This window comes from Protomyctophum parallelum (assembly GCF_964188405.1).
Source record: "Protomyctophum parallelum genome assembly, chromosome: 10".
NCBI classification, from domain to species: Eukaryota; Metazoa; Chordata; class Actinopteri; order Myctophiformes; family Myctophidae; genus Protomyctophum; species Protomyctophum parallelum.
The window spans coordinates 45,385,578-45,409,455 of NC_139704.1; the positions used below are offsets into that span (position 1 = coordinate 45,385,578).

At 44.3% G+C, this 23,878-nt stretch overlaps 1 protein-coding gene across 2 annotated transcripts in view; it reads left to right on the forward strand.

Moving 5' to 3' along the window:
* The first annotated feature begins 512 nt into the window (after positions 1-512).
* LOC310865384 (suppressor of fused homolog) overlaps positions 513-23,878 on the forward strand; it is a 79,991-nt gene continuing 56,625 nt past the window's right edge. For both annotated transcript variants that reach the window (XM_083774481.1, XM_083774482.1), the window contains exons 1-5: positions 513-872; positions 2,272-2,406; positions 9,623-9,759; positions 15,174-15,316; positions 22,025-22,110. In XM_083774481.1, coding sequence (XP_083630607.1) covers positions 724-872; positions 2,272-2,406; positions 9,623-9,759; positions 15,174-15,316; positions 22,025-22,110 — 650 coding nt within the window. In that variant the 5' untranslated portion in view covers positions 513-723. The remainder of the gene's footprint in view (positions 873-2,271; positions 2,407-9,622; positions 9,760-15,173; positions 15,317-22,024; positions 22,111-23,878) is intronic.

The following is a 23,878-nucleotide window of genomic DNA, read 5'->3' on the forward strand; positions in this document are numbered from 1 at the left end:
CCTACTAAATGAGCTGTTTGAAGATGTAATTGTAATGTAAGAACAAATGCCCCCCCCCCCCCCCCCCCCCCAAAAAAAAAAGAAACGAAAACAATCAGTAGAAAGTATATGTTATAGAAACAAACAACATAATCCCGTAGCCATATAAACCTATAGGTATTAAATAAAGCATTTATCCCCATGCAGTATAGCAGAGAGCCCCTATGGAAAATGAAATACATAAATATCACAATTAATTAACTAATTTTAAATACACACAAAACCACAATGAAATAAATATTAAAATAGATTATAAAATAAAATGTTAATATGTTTTATTTAATGTTTTGGTAAAAAAAAAATATATATACTATACTACCATTCAAAAACAACAAAGAAAGCCACGCTGGCCATTGGACGCGGCGAGCGTCGCTCCTCGGGGCCCGTTCGACCAATCGCTACGCCTCATATAAGTAAGCAACAGGCTTGGCCCCGCCCCCTGTGTGCAACAGGCAGGGTCCAGAGAAGTGGGACTCAAGACTGAATAGTCTTTCATAGACAACAACACTTCTCTAGGCTGGGCTGGGGAGGGGGAGAAGTCTATTATCATTAGAAGTTATGCTCGTTAGTTGATGCTGGTTGTGTGTACAGAAACACAGTTCATATCAACGGACTGTTTTTTTTTTTTTTTCATACTTAAAAACCACGTCTTTTCGAGGCTGTGTGTGTCTCTGTGTTTGATTCATGGACGAAGCGCGGCCTACCAGCGGTGCTCAAGCCCCGGGCCTCGCGTCGCTCTTCCCCCCCGGACTGCAGGCCATCTACGGGGAATGCCGGCGCCTCTACCCCGAGCAGGCCAACCCGCTGCAGGTCACTGCTATTGTCAAATACTGGTGAGTGTTTTTTTCCAAGTCAAAACAACCGGGGGGGTTTATTTATTATGGGGGTCGGAATTTGGTAAAGCAAGAAATTATATGATACAAAATGTATTAACCAGTTTGTCACATACAGAATCGTGTGTCATTAACTTACCCCAGTAAGAGGAAAGCTAAACATGATAATTTACAGCCATACATTCTCGTAGCAACCATAGATGTAAGTGAAGTGACTTTGTTTTGCGTAGAGTTGAGCATTCTGAAGACAAGTTTATGACCCTACTCCTGCATACAATTATATACAACCTTTATTTAAATAGGAAGTCACATTGAGATTAAAAACACTCTTACAAGTGACACCTAGCCATTTAAAACGGGGCCAAAGCAGTATAACACAACAACCAAACTGAAGCACAGAAAAAGAAAACTGTTAAAAAAAAAGATAAACGTTATATTGTTTAGTTTATCTTGCCTTTTATTTTAAAATCCAATTAGGAGAAATCCTGCTTATTGCAACTGAGAGTGACTGTACAAATAGAACCAGATGGATCTGTGAGGGAGTCCATGTGTTTCCATTTGTACACTCAGACGACTACACAGAGTTACAGGTCCATTTGGTTGTACGGAGTTTAATTAAGGATCATATCTCATTTTTGAATGAATGAATGACATGCCTTAATCACTGTTTATAAAAGTAGTTGTCAACTCATGCTCTCATGAGTGCATGAGTTGACAACAGTGATTGTTTTTGGTAGCAAATTTTGATTTTAGTTTTAGTCTTGAATAGTTTTCATTTAGTTTTAGTCACATTTTAGTCACCTGGAATGTTTTAGTGTTAGTTTAGTTTTAGTCGACCAAATGTCATACAGTTTTAGTCTACTAAATCTACAGGTGATTTAGTCGACTAAAATGTATTTTGGCAGGCCTTGATGCTGTCGAAATAACTGATTTTACACTTGCTGAAAATAGCAGATCTACAAGCTCCGATGCTTGTAGATTTTCAGTATGCAACCAGTGTAAAATGACTGGATCTCTTGTCCACTAGTCCCGTCCTAACATTTTGACTAGTTTTTATTTGTTGACGAAATTGTCACTATATTTAGTCTTCGTGTTAGTCATCATAGTTTTCATTTTGTTTTCATCAGTAGAAAAAGGTAGTCGACGAACATTTTTCGTCTTAGTTTTAGTCAACGAAATCAACAACGATTTACTGACGAAGGCTGGATAGCCGAAATGTTTCTTCATTCTGACTTGTAAATAATAATAAAATATAAAAAATCAACTCACTCTTGCCACTCGAGTGTGACCCACTACTTTTTATAAACGTTGCAGATCTAATAAGAGGATATCGCACCAGAGAAGTCAAGAGCAAGGGTGGTAACTCTATCTAACTGTTTTGTCTTGGTGTTCCCCTCAGGTTAGGGGGTCCAGATCCATTAGACTACATCAGCATGTATCGGAATGTGGGCTGTCCCGCCCAGGACATCCAGGAGCATTGGCACTATGTCAGCTTTGGACTGAGTGACCTCTATGGGGACAATAGAGTGCATGAGTAAGTAGGTTGCACTTGGCTCAGGATATCACTTGGTATTGTTTGTTGTTTGTGTGGCCAGTGGCCACTGAGATCGACGGGGTCATCCCTAATCCCTATGTTCCCCACTAATACCTTAGGGTTAGCGTTATCGGTTTCTGACCTGAGATCAGATTCTAAAAATGTCTTCTACATCCTGACAGCTTTCTGAAAAAGCTATGTTTCTATGTCAGTCGTTCTTTGATTTTTCAAAAATAGCAGATCCACAAGCTCGTAGCGCGCCACTCGGTGGCGCGCTATGAGCTTGTAGATCTGCTATTTTTCAATAGCTAAAGCATAACATATTAAATGCTAACACCAAAAGGGGTTCCCGCCCAAAATGGGTTCACTTCAGTGTTTTGTAGTATACAATTGTATGTATAAATACAGAACAAAGAATGTTTGTTTTTGCCATCTTTGTTGAAGAGTCTGAGCAATTATGTTTTAGTTTATTTTATGCCAGTGTTAATTTTTAGTTACCGGTAGTTTAAGTAGCCTAGGCAGGCCTGAAGTTCAATGGATTGTTCAAAGACTGCAGAGCTTAAAGGAGAATTCCATGCTAGAATGCTTTCTTATCTTTCTTACCTTTCTTTGTAGTTGTTACGTCCCCACCAAAGAGGTCCAGGTGTTTTTTTGTGCAAAAACTCCTTATTGGCTATTTTCCCTACCATAAGCCATCAATGAATTGCATTGCATTGAATGGGAATTGAATGGGGCTATGGGGTGTTATGGTAGTTCGCTTATTTCCATCGAAAGAAGCAGTAACACTTTACTGCTTCTTTCGATGGAAATAAGCGAACTAGCATGGGATATTATTTACATTATGAAGAGAGGATATATACAAATAAATTATAATTTTGAGCGATGGAAATAAGCGAATTAGCACAACACCCCATAGCCCCATTCAATTCCCATTCCATTCAATGCAATTCATGTAGGGCTCATTGATTGATTGATTGATTGATTGATTGATTGATTGATTGATTGATTGATTGAAATCTTTATTAACAGTTTGTAGAATTTACAGTACATTTTAAGCACAAACTCAATACAAAGACTGTCAACTGTGAGTGGACGACCCAATTAAGCATTACACTTGTTTACAACAGGGTCCACATTGTTCAATTCATCATAACATTTAAAGACATACAAACATTTAGAGACATACAAATAGACATTTCTCTGTAGGTAAAGAACAGAACAGGAATTCATCATATGGGAAGCAAAAAAGGGAAAAGATACAATATACAGTGAGGGAAAATGGGGTGGGGGGGTGGGGGGGATTCAGATTTTACAGAGGCCAGTTTCGAATTGCAGCCATCCGTAGGTGCCCTTTGAGAGCGGTTTTGAAGGAGTCAAGGGATTCACATGTCTTAATGACTGTTGGTAGGGCGTTCCACATTTTGGTGGCATAGGAGCGAAAAGAATTTAGTCCCTTGTTTGAGCCGAATCTGGGTTGTACATGGTTTGTTGCACTCCCTCTGGTGTTGTGGGTGTGGACTTCGTTTACATTAAGGAAGTATTTAGACAGGTACATGGGTATCTTGGTGGTGTATCGAATCTTGTGGACCAGACCCATTGCAAGATGCTGTACTCTGTCGTCGACCCTAAGCCATCCCAGCCTGTCAAAGTGGGCAGGGGTGAGGTGGGTTCGGGGGGTGAGGCCAAGTAGGAGCCTGACCAGTTTGTTTTGAGAGGTCTGGAGCCTTGTTTTAAGGGCCTTTGAGGTGCTGTGGTACCAAGAGGTGGATGCATAGTCAAAGAAACCTTGTACGAGGGCTCCTGTTAAGGTCTTCAAGGTGTTTTTGCTGACCAGTGAGGAGATCCTGTAAAGGAATCTTGTTCTTTGATTGACTTTTTTGATTACGTTGGTGGCCATTTTATCACCGGAAAGATTGGCCTCCAGGATGGAACCTAGGTAGGTAATTTGATCTTTTCGTGTGATAATATTGTCACCCACTCTAACCAAGAAGCCATCTGCCTTGCTGAGTTTACTATTTGATCCGAAGAGGATGGATTCAGTTTTTCCCAGGTGTAAGGATAATTTGTTATCAGCGAGCCAGGTGCAGATTCTACCGAGTTCAGAGCTGAGGGTCTTTTCAACCTGCAGTTTGTTCCTGTCCGAGACCAGCAGTGCTGAGTCATCTGCGAACAGGAACAAGTTGCAGTCACAAGCTGAAGTCATGTCGTTAACATAAATTAGGAACAGTAAAGGCCCTAGTATGCTTCCTTGTGGGACGCCACAGCTCACTGGGAGGGGAGGGGACAGTGTTCCGTTCACCTCCACCATCTGTTCTCTCCCCTCCAGGTAGGATTGCATCCAGCTCACTGATGTGCTATCAAAACCAATAGCTTTAAGCTTGTTAACCAGTATGGAGTGGTTCACGGTGTCAAAAGCCTTTTGGAGGTCCAGCATGACCATGCCGCAGTATTTTCCAGCATCCACCTCGTGTTTGATGTGGTCGCTCAAATAGAGGAGGCATGTGTCAGTGGAGTGGGATGTTCTGAAACCAGATTGGAACTCGTACAGCAATTTATTAGTGGCAAGATACTTTTCAACCTGTTCATAGACTATTTTTTCCATCACTTTCGAGATGGAGCTTAGAATAGAAATAGGGCGGTAGTTGCCGGGTTCTAATTTACTCCCTTTTTTGTACAAGGGGGTTACTTTGGCCAGTTTAAAATCTTGGGGGACCTGTCCCTGTTTGATGGAGAGGTTAACTATGTGGGTGATGACTGGAGCTATGGAAAAGGCTGAGTCTCTGAGAAATTTGGAGGGAATATTGTCATGGCCAGTGGCCTTGTGGGGTTGGAGGGCACTCAGTTTTTTAAGTACCTCCTCGGTTGTTACCATTGCCATTTTAAAATCATCTTTACAAACACCAAGGTTTTTGTAGAAGGCTGTGATGTGCTCTACACCAAAACGCCCAGAGTGGGAGGGCAGTTTGCTAACCAGCTTTGTTGCAATGTTTGTAAAGAAGATGTTCAAGTGGTTGGCTACATCGAGTTTGTCAGTGATTAGGGTGTTATTCGATTTGATGTTTATGTTAGTAAACCTGGTTTTTAGTTTCCGACCACAGCCTAGTTGGTTGTTTAGTAACTTCCATAGCTCCCGAGGATTGTTTTTGATTTCCTCGGCTTTATCATTGATAAAGTTACATTTGGCTGATTTGGTCATGGCAATTACACCGTTTCTTAGCTTGTTACACTGGGCTTTTAGGTTGCACAGTTTGGTTTGGAGATCACTGTCGAAGCGCTTGCACTTGGCTAGTTTGGACTTGCATTTAAGAAGTTCAGAGCATTTGTTGTCTCTGGCTTTCATTGCAGTCAGTATGTCCGAATTCATCCATGGCTCCGAGCGGGTTTTGACCCTGACGGTTCTCAAAGGAGCCATGATGTTTAGTACTGATGTAAATTTGGTTTTAAAGCCAAGCCATGCTTCTTCGACTAGTGAGCTCCTGAGCACATCGGACCAATCCAGACTCTCCAGTTCAAGGTTAAAGGCCTCACTAGAGTAGGTTTTGAGGTCCCTAGATATGACTGTTTTGTGACAGTCAAACTTTAGTTTTTGTATTTTGCGGGTACAGAAAATCATAAAATGATCACTGAGCCCACATACAATAACCCCTTTCTTTGAGATTCTGGATTTGTCCGAGGTCAGAATGAGATCAATGACAGTTTGAGAAGAATCACACACTCTTGTGGGTTGGGTAATTAGCTGACTGATACTATGCAGATCACAAAACCGACTAAATGACTTGAACACAGGAGCTTCCTTATGACGCATATCCGTATTGTAGTCGCCAATCAGGATCTTCTCTACACATTCCTCCCCAGCTAAGCACCCCTCAAGTATATCATAGAACTCATTCTGATCAGGGGGTCTATAGACGGTGCCCACTAATACCGATTTAGCATTTTTGAAAATTAATTCAACCCACACAGTTTCAATTTCATCATGCTGCAAGTCAGTACGAGTAATGTATTCAGTATCTTGGTGAATATACATGCACACGCCACCACCATGCCTGTTTCTGTCATTTCTAATGACTGAGTAATTTTCTATTTCAATCTCTGGGTCTTTAGTAGACTCATCAAGTTTAGTTTCAGAGAAACACAGTATGTTTGCCTTACCGTTCTGGAACAGATGTCTGATCTCAGCTAGTTTGGGACTCAAGCTATTCACATTCAAATGGAACAGGTGAAGGCCGTTGGATGCGACGATTGTGTTAATTTCGTCTGTGTTGAAGTAGTCAGAGGTGTGACCGAGGATGGGCGTGTCCGCGGCTGAGGTGTGAGTGGGGAGGGGCGGTGGAATGTGGGGGGTGGCGCCGTTGAACATGTCTGAACATGTCTGAACATGTCTGGACATGTCTGTAGGCCAGGTCAGATCCATCCTGGTGTCTGGGTCCGTGGCTGGGGTGGGAATGGGTGGTCTATTATCCTCTGTAGTCCTGGGTTGACTGTGGGTGTGGGGGTGGTGTTCCTCGTTCAGCTCCATGATCACTGCCGCTGGGGTGGCTTCGGCGAACAAGACGCCTGCGGTGGTATGTGGGGGTCCGCTGGCGTTGGTTGTCTGCAGTTCATGGGCTGATCTTGAAGTTGCGTCCGTGGTCCGTTCCGTGGGGGAGGCGCTCGAGGCGCTCGCGGCGCTCTGGAAGGCGTGGAAGCCGTGACGCGTTGCGATGGGAACGTTCGTTGTTTGCGGAAGCAACAGTTGCTGCTGTGAGTGCAGTCTCGCTTGTGATCGGGTAACCGGTCCAGGATTGAAGTGAATATCTCCCGATAGTAACAAGAAAAGAATAATCACAGTTCTGCGATCCATCTTGCCAGTCGGGGGCTTGTACTTGCGATTCGGGTTTGCTGTTAACAGGCCATGAATCGCTGCTGACCCAAAAGAAATATGCTTACATTCATCGCCAGTTAGGAGGTAAAAATCGCTGTGAAACTCCTCCGCTTCGATTCCGTGACGTTCCATCTCTTCTTGGTGGTGTAAGGTCCATGTTGAATTAAAGTATGCGTCCGTAATCCATAGCATGAAGAGGAGGAAAAAGGCGGAAAAGGTTGAAAACATAGCTAAAAATCGCTGTTGTCTGGGGAGCTCTCTGAAGTGCGACCGATCCGTTCGAGGGTGATAGACGAGTAGGGGAAATAGCCAATAAGGAGTTTTTGCACAAAATAACACCTGGACCTCTTTGGTGGGGACGTAACAACTACAAAGAAAGGTAAGAAAGCCTTTTAGTATGGAATTCTCCTTTAAATCAGAATTTGCTAACACTAAGACTAAGTTGCTAAAATACTTTTAGTCTTACTACAATTACAAAAATGACTAGGTTATGTTTCTGGTTTAGGTTTATTCTAAGTGGGGAACAAAGAACCTTTTTTGCATGGTGGGGAACATAGAACCTGGGGAACATAGAACCTGGGGAACATGGGTACGCTCCCAGATAGACGCAGCTACGCAAGTCTTTCTTGTCGTATCACAGACACAGGTTCACACAGGTGTAAAACATTTAAAGGAGCATTCAGTGATTTTAATGATTACCGCCCTGGTAACAAGAGTGGGGGGACAGGCCAACAGCACAGCACACCAAGGCCCACCCCCGCTCGATCATGATTGGCGGAAGGCCCCTCTCTATCCTGATTGGATGAAGGCTGGGCCACCTATAGCCAAAAACAAAAGCTCTTTTGACCCCCAGGGGTGAACTGGGGACAGGGAGGAACTCCTTATATGGTCAGCACACTCTATAGTAGGGAGGATTATCACAACAAAACAAAAAAAAGAAGTGATATTTGAATTAAGTGAAATCACTGAATAAATTGGGTGGTATTGTTTTTTTGTGCAATTCCAATGTTTTGATTGTTTCCAGAAAGAGAGAGAATAAGAGCCGAGGTGTGTGTGTGTGTGTGTGTGTGTGGCCATTTTCTGCGGCCGAATATTCAGTGCATCACAAAAAAAAACTATTTATAATGAAAATCTAGTTTTAGCATTGCACAAACAAAGCCTCTCTGAGCACTAGTGACGTTGCATTATTTAAAACGGTTCTGGGGTCAGGCCCATTTGGTTCTGTGTTAACAAAACATCACTTTCCTTGAGTTTAGGCAGTCATGGGGACCAGCAGTAGACCACCTACAGACTAGAGATGGGGGTTAATGACTCGCGTCTCTCCATTGTTCTGCAGCAGAGTTTTTGACAGCTTCGTGCTTTTTTAGCATGACAGAGAGAAGAGCAGCAGAACAGCTGCTGCTGTTTATGTTTTAATAACCCATTCTGTGCGGGAAACCCTGTTGGTGTTTTAACTAAGTATTATGTTATGCTTCAAACCTATTGAAAAATTGCAGATCTACAAGCTCATAGCGCGCCACCGAGTGGCGCGCTACGAGCTTGTAGGTCTGCTATTTTTGAAAAGTCGTGAAAATGTGGTGCAATTTTTTTTAAATATATATTTCAGAGCGAACATTTTTAACTAAAATATTGGTTTCTGGGGGGGTCCCTGGAACTACATATTTTGAGATGAGGGTCCGTGGCCCAATAGAGATAATTCTGGGGGTCCTTCACATGAAAAAGGTTGAGCACCACTGACATAGAAACATTCAGATTCTTTGGGGGATTTAGAAGCCTTTTTTTAATCGACCTCAGTCCAAAATGGGTTAAACTGAGCTGGCCGGTTGGTTTAGTCTCTCAGGGTCAGTAAAATAGCATTGAAGAAGACGCCTTAGTTTTTTCCAACATTTTAGGCCGTTGTATCTGAACCGTCTGTGCTCATGGTGCTCACTGCTCAGCTCACTGCTCATTTCCATTTAATGATTTCTTTCAGAACAAATATTGAAAGAAAGGATTTGGAACCGTAGACACTATGCAATTTGTCATATGACAAATAAATTCAATACAAATACCAATATACCATATGCCAATACAAGTAATTGAAGGTTGTATTATATTATGTATTTGTATTTACTTATTTATTTTCTTTGCCTCTAATGACATGCCAAAATATGGATGCCAAGTTGAAAGTAGGTAATGTTGTCCGTATTGTGCTAGCTCACTAGCCCAGAAGCCTTGTACCGGTAGTTAGCTAAAACATTCCTGTTTATTTCCTAAGAAGTCTTAGGGCTGTCACGATTATTACAATGAATTGTTTCAAAATAATAAATTAATTTACAATCTATTTGTGGTTTCTGTGTTTGTGTGTGTCAGATTCACAGGAACAGAGGGACCCAGTGGGTTTGGCTTTGAGCTCACCTTCAGGCTGAAGAGGGAACTGGGGGAGACGGCACCACCGACCTGGCCAGCTGAGCTCATGCAAGGCCTGGCTCGCTACGTATTCCAGTCGGGTAAGACCCTTGTTCCATCAGTGTTGTTTTTGTCGGCTAAAAACTAAGACGAAAAATGTTCGCAGACTACCTTTTTCCACTGACGAAAACTAAATGAAAACGAAGCTATGACGACTAAAGCTAAGGCTAAATATACTGGCGATTTCGTCAACAAATAAAAACTAGACTCAAACTAAACTCAAATCATTGCTGCTGGGGGGTCCCTGGAACAACATATTTTCAGATGGGGGGGGGGGGGGGAGGCATATTTCATGTTGAGGGGTCCTTGACATGAAATCTTGAGCACCACTGATACAGAAACCATAAGGATTTTGAAGACATTTTCTTTTATTTCGATGTCAGGCCTAAATGGGTTAAAAATTAAAAAATTCTAAAGTTAATGAACTGTGTCCCAGCCAGTGTGTTTGTCAGTGTTGCTATAATCCCTGTAATGTGATTTATAATGCAGTGAAGTCAGTCTTCCTTAACACGCAGCCCGTCAGAACCGTAGAAAACGGTGTTAAATTAATCGTCTAAGCCTGCCATAAACGTAGCTACGTTATCCAGGGGTTTATATATTATTTAATCCATGTTTTGATCGGATCATATCGTTTAGCCACCGTTCGTTAGCACAACAGTCCCAAGTGGGACAGTGGCCGCGGCCATTTTGAAGATGCACACGTGTTCACTTACATTCAATGGTCCGCGTTCAAATGCCTGTATCTGCAAATCGGCACAATGAATGTCGTTTCTGGTGAAAACAAGGCTTTTCAACGGCCGACAGCAGGAGGTGCTGTGATACTCGTGGTCGGGTTTCTTTCTGCACCGAGTGAGAAAACAACAACCGGTCAAGACACCACACACAGCATTGTGTCATTGTAACATGGCGGTTACGGATATTTGGCTCTTCAAAATAAGTGTTACGCGCGATAAAACCCTGTCAATGTGCGATTTAACGCTGGCGGCAAGGCGGTGTTTATGATGCACGCTGTACTTAATGTTTCCCCAGATGACATTTCCACATGGTAGCATAAATGAGCCGGAGTCTTTTGTTGTAAGCATCTTGGGCCATTCACTGTAACCAGGTCACAGGTTACCTCTGCAGGCTACCACAGAGTTCTGACGGTGTCCCACATCTTTGGCAGTGTGTGTGACTCTCCACCAAACAGAAGAGACTCTTTCCAACTCCAATAGACGTGCAACAGACTGGCATTTAGTTCAGTACAAACTAGTCGGCCGATGGAACATTGTTTTTGCGCATGCATTGTAGTCTGCACTCTGCAGCACTGGTCTGCAACAGCGTTGCCAGTGTTGCCAGGTCTGCTTATTATAAGTGACTTTCGGCTTGTTTTCCTGTAAAATCCCTTACATATTCGGGTTGCTTTTCTTTGGGATTGTTTGCTGAAGTGTAGTTGCTTATTTGGGGCTTTGTTTTCAAGATTCTTGTAGAAAATAGCTGATGTAATTGGGCTCAAGTGGTGAAACTGGTCGCTTCTTTTGGGCTTGTTTTCATAGACTGGGGTCGCTCGTTTCACTCACAGAGTGAGAGAGTCTCGCACCAAAACAATACACACATATCATTTTTGCCTAGCTTTGCTTTGGAGTTGATCGATTGGTATAGCAGTTGTGATTTAGAATATGGTATCTAGTTCAAATGTGCGACAGAAATGTCTCTGGCTTATGTAGGCTTGCTTCGGCACCAATTCGGTATTTTAGCCGTGACGTGCAAGGACTTGCAATGCACACTGTCCCGGGGGTGACAACCGGAGCACCCCCTTTTTCCATACGGTTGTCACGTTTTCCTTTTTACTTTATACCTGATTTAAAGAAGCCTTAGCTTTAGTGCCTTTCTGGTTTTATCCTCATAGCAGTTTTTGTATTGATTTACAAATGTCAATCAAGCTTATTTGTTAAATGTAGGCTATATAATTGTACATATGCGGTATAGACTAATGTCTGTAGTTATTAATGCCTGTAGTTATACATAGCCTACTTTATCCGCGGGATTCCGCGTTTTAGCCAAAGCAATAATTTAAGCATAATAACAATATCATTTGAAAATGTATAGATGCCTCTTCAATAAATGCAATTCTACTCGAGTTGGAAGCATTAAGACCCATTTTAACCCTCAATGGCTTCCTTTCTGTAAAATAACAAAACCCAAAAAGATTCACACGTCTAGATATTGCTATTTAAAATGAGAAGCGGACGGGAGCTGGTGCCACTTGGACCCGGACGTAACGTAGGACTACAAAAGGACGTGGGACTAAAATACCGAATAGTCAGCCCTGAAACGTGACGAGTGTTTGTGTGATCCATGTCTACACCAGTAGCAGACCATGAGGCACACTACAGTAGGCCACTTACCTCCCGATTCCATACGATATCGATACCTAGGGTGCCGATTCATATTTTGATTCTTAAATATATTACGATGCGATATCAATCAATCAATCAAAACTTTATTTGAATACCACATTTCATACAGCAAGTGCTTCACAGATTACAAAATAGAGGAAACATTAAAAGAAGCGAAAGAAAGAAAAGAAGAGGAAAAAAAACATTTTACATTTCAAATAAACGTAAACGGGGATTAATGATCTGACCTAGTTAAAAGCAATGCTAAAAAGGTATGTCTTAAGATTTCTTTAAAAAGCCGCAGGTTCACGTTATCTACCATAACGTCTAAAGGCTGCTTCTCCATGCCCTTACTAGAACATTTTAAAACAATTCTAAACAATAGACCAGTGTTTCTCAACCTTTTTTGTCCCGGGGCACACTTTTCATAGCCTAATGGGGCACACCTAGATATATGGTGTGTGTGTGTATACTGTATATATACCGGTGTGTGTGTGTATATATATATATATATATATATTAAATATATATATATATATATATATATATATATATGAACCCAATATACTTTTAAAAACACACATGACAGCACTCGTCAAATAACTCTAAAGAGAAAGAAAAGGACAGAGACAGTGACTCAGTTTCACCAATTTATTTTTGAAAACTCATACAAAATGTAGCACACACATGTTCAATTTGTCAATGCAAAGTAATACTTCTAAATAAAAAAAGGAGTTGTAAAAACAAGAACAAAAATCTTTTGCCACAATACAATGGTCTTAAACTTGAGCACTTTTGTACAAAGAAAATCGTAAAAAATAATTGATAAAAAGAAAAGTAAATATGTTTGACAAGTTCTGTCTTAGTGTGAACCTTGAGCCTGTTTTCCTGAACAAAGAGTTTTTATCCTGGCTGGGATGCTGGACAAACAGACACGGAGCTCCTCATCAACTACTCTCAGTCTCTCTCTGCGTTTGTTTTTTATGCAAGTCAGTCTTGAAAAGCTAAGCTCACACAGGTAGGTTGTGGAAAAGGGGAGCAGCACTGCCGTTGCGCTGGCTGTGATGGCTGGATATTCTTTGCCAACAAGTCTTAGTGGTACTGCGTATCAAGAGACTTGCCTGCTTCGTTGTCTTTCTCCTTTTTTTCTTTCAAACTCACGAAAAAGTGTTTGTCCTTTGTAGCGAGTTCATCATGATTGGCATCAAGGTGGCGCTTCAGTTTACTCTGAACCATGCCGCTGTTTGCAAGCTTAAATCCACAACCGATACACAGCGGAATCGGGTACGTTGTATCCCCAGTAAACGTGAAGCCAAACTTCATGTAATCATCACGGTACAGTCTGGCAGGGGCTTTCTTTGTAGGCGTTGCGTTGGTAGTAGTCGCCGTTGTTGTTCCCCCCAGCGGCGAGGGAGCGCTTGCTGTGCCGTCATCAGATGCAGGTGACATGGCGGCGCTGTCTGTGCTGTCGGGTTCTGGTGGTGTCTTTCTGGAGGGAGCGAATTAACATTTCTATGGCCGATGGTCGTTCGAGTCTATTGTTCCGTCGTCATGTTGTTATCGCCGCTTTCGGGGGAGGGCTAGTGTTACTTTCGGTCAAAATCTCGCGGCACACCTGGACAGATCAAACGGCACAGTAAAGTGCCGCGGTACATAAGTTGAGAAACACTGCAATAGACCATGAAAAGTTCAATCATACACTTCAATGCAGCCAGATAATGTCAGTCAGTCTTTCTGGACACGAATCAATAAATACATTTATAAATATAGAAACAAATCGATTCTGAACTTGGCGATTCGATATTGATATTGTGGCATGATATTGTGTAAAAATTGCGATATATCACTGATTTATTTTTGCCCACACCTACATCTCTGTCCGACCCTGAGACTGGGAGGTCCGGGTTCAAACTTCAAACCCCGGCCGGGTCATACCAAAGACTCTAAAAATGGGACCCAGTGCCTCCCTGCTTGGCACTCAGCATCAAGGGTTGGATTGGGGGACTCTAAAAATGGGACCCAGTGCCTCCCTGCTTGGCACTCAGCATCAAGGGTTGGATTGGGGGACTCTAAAAATGGGACCCAGTGCCTCCCTGCTTGGCACTCAGCATCAAGGGTTGGATTGGGGGACTCTAAAAATGGGACCCAGTGCATCCCTGCTTGACGCTCAGCATCAAGGGTTGGATTGGGGGACTGTAAAAATGGGACCCAGTGCCTCCCTGCTTGGCGCTCAGCATCAAGGGTTGGATTGGGGGTTAGTCCCTGCGACATACTAGCGTCATGTCCAGGGGACAGAAACAGGAGATAGGCTCCTGCCCTATGTGCCTCATGGCTCGGCAAGGCTACTTACTCTACAGTGGAGTATTCCTGCAGCAATACTAAACTAACTAGATTTTCTATTTTGAAAAAGCAAAGACATCATTTATATTACCAACACTGACGTGTGATAATTTCCAAAAAAGTCAAATAATTGGCTAAACTAATCTTATCAGTGGGACTGTGACGGCCCATGTCTGAGCATGTGAGCGCGAGAGGGAGAGAGACAATGTGCTGCTAAGTTGTTTTAAATCCTCAGTGTGTGTATATGATGTATTGTATACATTAAAGGTCGGTCGAGGAGGGATGGAGGGGTCTTTAAAAGCCGGCCGGGTGGAGAGAAAGGCCATTCTCTCCAAGCTATGCCCCTCCCCTCCTCCACCCTTTCAACCCCCTTCTACTCTCTCCAGCTGGGGTCAATTTGCACGTGGGTGGGCTGCGTCTATGCTGGATGAATACGGGTTCCTGGCTGTCTTCATTCCCCTCCTTTTCTTAGGCAGTGAATCTGGAACGGGTGCATGTTACCTCCCAAGCAGATGAATTTCTTTTTTCTTAACCTCTCTCTCTCTCTCTCTCTCTCACTCCTACGCAACCCTTTGGGTCTTGACGGCTTATAGAAACCCAACGATCCAAGTTCTCCGTCCAAATTAACACTCTCGTAAAGGGGTGTCGACATGTGTTTTACTTGGAGCTGGAAAGATTTTTTTTTTTGCTTTGTAATTCAAGCCCACATCTTCTTCCTCCTCCTCTTCCTTCTACAGAAAACACATTTTGCAGCGGGGACCACGTTTCATGGCACAGTCCGCTGGACAGTAGCGAGTCTCGCATCCAGCACATGCTGCTAACGGAGGACCCACAGATGCAACCCGTCCTCACCGTCTTTGGCACTATCACTTTTCTGCAGGTGAGAATACCCACCTGTTTAGGCAGGCATATGGCTGACCTCTGCTGCAAGCTGTACCTTGGTTATTTATTTGACGGTGGACAAAGCTCATTAATCACATCAATGTAAATGGGCCAGAGTTAGCCAAAGCTAAATTTCATCTGAGGTCCCTGAGCAGGCTCTTAAAAAAGGAATGATGAAAAGAAGGACAAAGTGTAGTGTGCCTGCACAGTGCACACAACACCATGCGTTGATGCCATGTGTGCATATGTGCAAGCACCCAACACTACGTCCATACAAAAACACAGTACAATACAGATAAAAGAAAGACAAAGTGTAATGTGCCTGCACACAACACCATGCGTTGATGCCATGTGTGCATATGTGCAAGCACCCAACACTACGTCCATACAAAAACACAGTACAATACAGGAACAGATCAACATGGTACAGGGGACAGAACAACGGCAAGTGAAGTGGACCTTAGTCCACTGCTTGGTTATGTTTTGCTTTTAACTATGTTTGTATAAACTGTTTTAACCTGTTGTAACGGCGACCTTGAGTGCCCTGAAAGGCGCCTTATAAATAAAATGTATTATTATTAATACAAATGGCTCCCAAGGCTATTTTAAATTGGTTAACTTAAAGCTGCTATAAGCAATAATATGTAAAAATGTTAATTACTTTTTTTTCTTTTTGTTTTTATATTCAGACAGCCAGCAATGGGTAAAACACTCCCAAAAACAATTAGTCTCTGTGACACAATCTGGCCACAATCTGCATTCAAAGATGTTCCTAGAAGCTTTGTCATTGGTCCGGAAAAACCCCCCGGTCGCAATGATTAACCAATCAGGAAGCACACAGCATGATCCAGTGTGCAGGTTCTCTTGTTTTTTAGATGTCGACTTCTTCTGTCCTGCACCTGGCGATTTATTGACAAGATGTGTGTGCTTTCTTCTTTAAATTAATAGTCCTGAGAAAAATCAATGGTGGATAAAGGGATTAGGCTCGTAGCACACGTTCGCAAACTTCACAGCATAGCTGTGCTTGATTTAATATGCAGTGTAATGCTAGAAAATCTGCCTCCAGCTCACAACGCGCCGTGTTGACTGAGTGTCTGGGAGAGGTGCCATTATGAGTGCACGACACACACAGAGAGGTGCCATTATGAGTTCACGACACACACAGAGAGGTGCCATTATGAGTTCACGACACACACAGAGAGGTGCCATTATGAGTTCACGACACACACAGAGAGCTGCCGTTATGAGTTCACGACACACACAGAGAGGTGCCATTATGAGTTCACGACACACACAGAGAGGTGCCATTATGAGTTCACGACACACACAGAGAGGTGCCATTATGAGTTCACGACACACACAGAGAGGTGCCATTATGAGTTCACGACACACACAGAGAGGTGCCATTATGAGTTCACGACACACACAGAGAGGTGCCATTATGAGTTCACGACACACACAGAGAGGTGCCATTATGAGTTCACGACACACACAGAGAGGTGCCATTATGAGTTCACGACACACACAGAGAGGTGCCATTATGAGTTCACGACACACACAGAGAGCTGCCGTTATGAGTTCACGACACACACAGAGAGGTGCCGTTATGAGTTCACGACACACACGGAGAGGTGCCATTATGAGTTCACGACACACACAGAGAGGTGCCGTTATGAGTTCACGACACACACAGAGAGGTGCCGTTATGAGTTCACGACACACACAGAGAGGTGCCATTATGAGTTCACGACACACACAGAGAGGTGCCATTATGAGTTCACGACACACACAGAGAGGTGCCATTATGAGTTCACGACACACACAGAGAGGTGCCATTATGAGTTCACGACACACAGAGAGGTGCCATTATGAGTTCACGACACACACAGAGGTGCCATTATGAGTTCACGACACACACGGAGAGGTGCCATTATGAGTTCACGACACACACGGAGAGGTGCCATTATGAGTTCACGACACACACGGAGAGGTGCCATTATGAGTTCACGACACACACAGAGAGGTGCCATTATGAGTTCACGACACACACAGAGAGGTGCCATTATGAGTTCACGACACACACGGAGAGGTGCCATTATGAGTTCACGACACACACGGAGAGGTGCCATTATGAGTTCACGACACACACAGAGAGGTGCCATTATGAGTGCACGACACACACAGAGAGGTGCCATTATGAGTTCACGACACACACAGAGAGGTGCCATTATGAGTTCACGACACACACGGAGAGGTGCCGTTATGAGTTCACGACACACACAGAGAGGTGCCATTATGAGTTCACGACACACACAGAGAGGTGCCGTTATGAGTTCACGACACACACGGAGAGGTGCCATTATGAGTTCACGACACACACAGAGAGGTGCCATTATGAGTTCACGACACACACAGAGAGGTGCCGTTATGAGTTCACGACACACACAGAGAGGTGCCGTTATGAGTTCACGACACACACGGAGAGGTGCCATTATGAGTTCACGACACACACAGAGAGGTGCCATTATGAGTTCACGACACACACAGAGAGGTGCCGTTATGAGTTCACGACACACACAGAGAGGTGCCGTTATGAGTTCACGACACACACAGAGAGGTGCCATTATGAGTTCACGACGCACACAGAGAGGTGCCATTATGAGTTCACGACACACAGAGAGGTGCCATTATGAGTTCACGACACACAGAGAGGTGCCATTATGAGTTCACGACACACACAGAGAGGTGCCATTATGAGTTCACGACACACACAGAGAGGTGCCATTATGAGTTCACGACACACACAGAGAGGTGCCATTATGAGTTCACGACACACACAGAGAGGTGCCATTATGAGTTCACGACACACACAGAGAGGTGCCATTATGAGTTCACGACACACACAGAGAGGTGCCGTTATGAGTTCACGACACACACGGAGAGGTGCCATTATGAGTTCACGACACACACGGAGAGCTGCCATTATGAGTTCACGACACACACAGAGAGGTGCCATTATGAGTTCACGACACACAGAGAGGTGCCGTTATGAGTTCACGACACACACAGAGAGGTGCCGTTATGAGTTCACGACACACAGAGAGGTGCCATTATGAGTTCACGACACACACAGAGAGGTGCCATTATGAGTTCACGACACACACAGAGAGGTGCCGTTATGAGTTCACGACACACACAGAGAGGTGCCATTATGAGTTCACGACACACACAGAGAGGTGCCATTATGAGTTCACGACACACACGGAGAGCTGCCATTATGAGTTCACGACACACGGAGAGGTGCCATTATGAGTTCACGACACACACAGAGAGGTGCCATTATGAGTTCACGACACACACAAAGAGGTGCCATTATGAGTTCACGACACACACAGAGAGGTGCCATTATGAGTTCACGACACACACAGAGAGGTGCCATTATGAGTTCACGACACACACAGAGAGGTGCCATTATGAGTTCACGACACACACAGAGAGGTGCCATTATGAGTGCACGACACACACAGAGAGGTGCCGTTATGAGTTCACGACACACACAGAGAGTTGCCATTATGAGTTCACGACACACACAGAGAGGTGCCATTATGAGTTCACGACACACACGGAGAGGTGCCATTATGAGTTCACGACACACACAGAGAGGTGCCGTTATGAGTTCACGACACACGGAGAGGTGCCATTATGAGTTCACGACACACACAGAGAGGTGCCATTATGAGTTCACGACACACACAGAGAGGTGCCATTATGAGTTCACGACACACACAGAGAGGTGCCATTATGAGTTCACGACACACACAGAGAGGTGCCATTATGAGTTCACGACACACACAGAGAGGTGCCATTATGAGTGCACGACACACACAGGTGCCATTATGAGTTCACGACACACACAGAGAGGTGCCATTATGAGTTCACGACACACAGAGAGGTGCCATTATGAGTTCACGACACACACGGAGAGGTGCCGTTATGAGTGCACGACACACACAGAGAGGTGCCATTATGAGTTCACGACACACACAGAGAGGTGCCGTTATGAGTTCACGACACACACAGAGAGGTGCCATTATGAGTTCACGACAAACACAGAGAGGTGCCATTATGAGTTCACGACACACACAGAGAGGTGCCATTATGAGTTCACGACACACACAGAGAGGTGCCATTATGAGTGTACGACACACGTTTAAGTATAAATCAGGCATGTTGTTTTCGTCGACTAAATCTAAGACGGAAAATGTTCGTCGACTACCTTTTTTCACAGACTAAAACTAAATAGAAAGGAATCTATGGTGACTAAAACTAAGACTAAATATATTGACAATTTCGTCAACAAATAAAAACTAGACTAAAATGTTAGAGAAGGGACTAGTGGACAAGAGATCCAGTTTTGGCCCAGGCGGTGGCGTAACCGTCTGGGCACCCGACTGGTGATCCAGTCGCAGTGTGCCGCGGGTTTCGACTCCCGAGCCCGACACGGCCTTTACTGCATGTCATCCCCCCATCTCTCTCCCGTTTCCTGTCAGCCTACTGTCTGTCCCTTCACCCCACCAATAAAAGGCGTAAGCCGCAAAAAATATCTTAAAAGAAAAAAGAGATCCAGTTTTGTGCTAGGTTGCATGCTGAAAATAGCAGATCTACAAGTACAAGGTGAGCTTGCAGATCTGCTATTTTCAGCATGCCAACCAAAGTGTAAAATCTGCTATTACAACGACATCAAGGCCTGTCAAAACACATTTTAGTCGACTAAATCAACTGTAGATTTAGTCGACGACTAAAATCGTATGACATTTAGTCGACTAAAGCCAGACTAACACTAGAACATTTTCAGGTGACTAAAATGTGACTTAAAACTAAATTAATTTGGCCTGGGCCGTTGCTCAGCGGTCCAGGCACCTTGGCCGGTATAGCCCGAGTCTGGCAGTGTGCCGCGGGTTCGACTCCCGATCCCGACGGCCTTTACTGCATGTCACTCCCCCATACCAGCTCAGTGGCCTTGTGGTTAGAGTGTCTGCCCTGAGACTGGGAGGTCGGGGTTCGATCCCCGTCCGGGTCATACCAAAGACTCTAAAAATGGGACCCAGTGCCTCCCTGCTTGACATGACACTCGCATCAAGGGTTGGATTGGGGGTAAGTCCCTGCGACATACTAGCGTCATGTCCAGGGGGTGTACTTGTACACCAAGCTGCCTCACGCTACAGAAACAGGAGATAGGCTCCTGCCCTATGGGCCTCATGGCTACAGAAACAGGAGATAGGCTCCTGCCCTATGGGCCTCATGGCTACAGAAACAGGAGATAGGCTCCTGCCCCTATGGGCCTCATGGCTACAGAAACAGGAGATAGGCTCCTGCCCTATGGGCCTCATGGCTACAGAAACAGGAGATAGGCTCCTGCCCTATGGGCCCCATGGCTACAGAAACAGGAGATAGGCTCCTGCCCTGTGGGCCTCATGGCTACAGAAACAGGAGATAGGCTCCTGCCCAATGGGCCTCATGGCTACAGAAACAGGAGATAGGCTCCTGCCCAATGGGCCTCATGGCTACAGAAACAGGAGATAGGCTCCTGCCCCTATGGGCCTCATGGCTACAGAAACAGGAGATAGGCTCCTGCCCCTATGGGCCTCATGGCTACAGAAACAGGAGATAGGCTCCTGCCCTATGGGCCTCATGGCTACAGAAACAGGAGATAGGCTCCTGCCCCTATGGGCCTCATGGCTACAGAAACAGGAGATAGGCTCCTGCCCTATGGGCCTCATGGCTACAGAAACAGGAGATAGGCTCCTGCCCCTATGGGCCTCATGGCTACAGAAACAGGAGATAGGCTCCTGCCCCTATGGGCCTCATGGCTACAGAAACAGGAGATAGGCTCCTGCCCTATGGGCCTCATGGCTACAGAAACAGGAGATAGGCTCCTGCCCCTATGGGCCTCATGGCTACAGAAACAGGAGATAGGCTCCTGCCCCTATGGGCCTCATGGCTACAGAAACAGGAGATAGGCTCCTGCCCTATGGGCCTCATGGCTACAGAAACAGGAGATAGGCTCCTGCCCCTATGGTCCTCATGGCTACAGAAACAGGAGATAGGCTCCTGCCCCTATGGGCCTCATGGCTACAGAAACAGGAGATAGGCTCCTGCCCTATGGGCCTCATGGCTACAGAAACAGGAGATAGGCTCCTGCCCTATGGGCCTCATGGCTACAGAAACAGGAGATAGGCTCCTGCCCTATGGGCCTCATGGCTACAGAAACAGGAGATAGGCTCCTGCCCCTATGGGCCTCATGGCTACAGAAACAGGAGATAGGCTCCTGCCCTATGGGCCTCATGGCTACAGAAACAGGAGATAGGCTCCTGCCCTATGGGCCTCATGGCTACAGAAACAGGAGATAGGCTCCTGCCCTATGGGCCTCATGGCTACAGAAACAGGAGATAGGCTCCTGCCCCTATGGGCCTCATGGCTACAGAAACAGGAGATAGGCTCCTGCCCTATGGGCCTCATGGCTACAGAAACAGGAGATAGGCTCCTGCCCTATGGGCCTCATGGCTCGGCAAGTCTACTTGCTTTACTCCCCCATCTCTCTCTCCCCCATTTCCTGTCAGCCTACTGTCTGTCTAATATAAAATAAAGGCAAAACTAAATGAAACTAAAACTAAACTGTGTGTCTTGTGGTGTTTCCTTGCTGCAGATCGTGGGCGTGTGCACGGAGGAGCTCCAGGCTGCCCAGCAGTGGAACGGTCAAGGTATCCTGGACCTTCTGCGAGGGGTCCATGTGTGAGTGGCACTGTTTTAGTCATAGTCTCTTGAATAGTTTTCATTTAGTTTATCCCATTCTGACCCGAGATCAGATTCTAAAAATGTCTTCCACATCCTGACAGTTTTCTGAAACAGCTATGTTTCTATGTCAGTCGTTCTTTGATTTTTCAAAAATAGCAGACCTACAAGCTCGTAGCTTGTTGATCTGCTATTTTTCAATAGCTAAATCATAGCATAATGCTAACACCAAAAAGGGGTCCCGCCCAAAATGGGTTATAGTCACATTTTTAGTCACCTGGAATGCTTTAGTGTTAGTCTAGTTTTAGTCGACTAAATCTACAGTTGGATTTAGTCGAACGAAATGTATTTTGGCGGGCCTCGATGCCGTCGTAATGACGCTTGCTGCAATGTTGTTTTTGTCGACTAAAACTAAAAGACGCAAAATGTTCGTCGACTACCTTTAAACGCTGACAAAAACAAAATTAGAGGAAAACTAAGCTATGATGACTAAAACTAAGACTAAATATATACTGACAATTTCGTCAACAGATAGAAACTAGACTAAAATGTTAGGAATGTACCGGTACTAGTCCTCCAGTATAAGTCATTTTACACTTGGCATGGAAAATAGCCGATCTACAAGCTCACAACGCGATCATCACAATCATTTTAACCACTTTAAAATCAATATTTTATACACTGGCTATTCAAAAATAGCAGAACAATATGGCAGAACTTTGGACGGCCAAATATATCAATGTGGGTGTCCTGGACATGACGTAGTTTGAGAACCCCTTGGTGTGAGGAGTGAGTCAACACTCACCAACACCAACGTCCACACAGGCTAACCTTTGGCTGGGCAATACTATTGAAGTAGCTTCTTCTTTTTTCACTTTGTATATTTAGATAAATATTAATATTTGAACAATTAAATAGAATGTTTTGTCCCGTCTGGCTGAGCTATAAAGAAGTTCAGTTAGATTTGGACAGGAATCTCACTGAACTTCACTTACCCCCACCACCATCTGTTGCCGAGTGCTGTTCTATGAACTATGTTAGTTTAATTTATTGTCCACGTGTGGAAATGTGTCTTCGGTCTCAACAACAGTAAAAAACAAACGGCAACAACAACAGTAACAACACTTACACAATTGTTTTTCATGGAAAAGTGGCAAATACATAAAAAAAAACCCAAATCTAGCGAGACATGGTATCATTTAGTGCCTTAACCCATTTAGGCCTGACGTCAAAATTTAAAAAATGTCTTCTAAATCCTGACAGTTTTCTGAAATACCTCATGTTTCTATATCAGTGGTGCTCAATATTACATGTCAAGTTCCCCAAAAATGATATGTATTTGGCCACCGACCCCCATCTGAAAATATGTTGTTCCAGGAACCCCTCAGAAGCAAAGATATGAGTTTAAAATGTTCGCTCTGAAAGAATATATATTCAAAGATTTGTGCCGCATTTTCACAATTGTTTTTCAAAAATAGCAGACCTACAAGCTCGTAGCGCGGCACTCTGTCCCGCTCTACGAGCTTGTAGATCTGCTATATAATACTAGCTAAAGTATAACATAATGCTTGAAACACCAAAAGGGGTTCCCGCTCAGAATGGTACTTTAATGGCATTAGGAATGAAGGGATTTTTCTAGATGTTAGCGTTAGCTTTTGGTACTTTGTACCGTCTACCAGAGGGAGGTGGGGTTCAAGGAACTCAAACCTGTGTGCCTGATCGTCCTGTCTTCTGTGTACAGTGTCCTATCTTCTGTGTACAGTACATT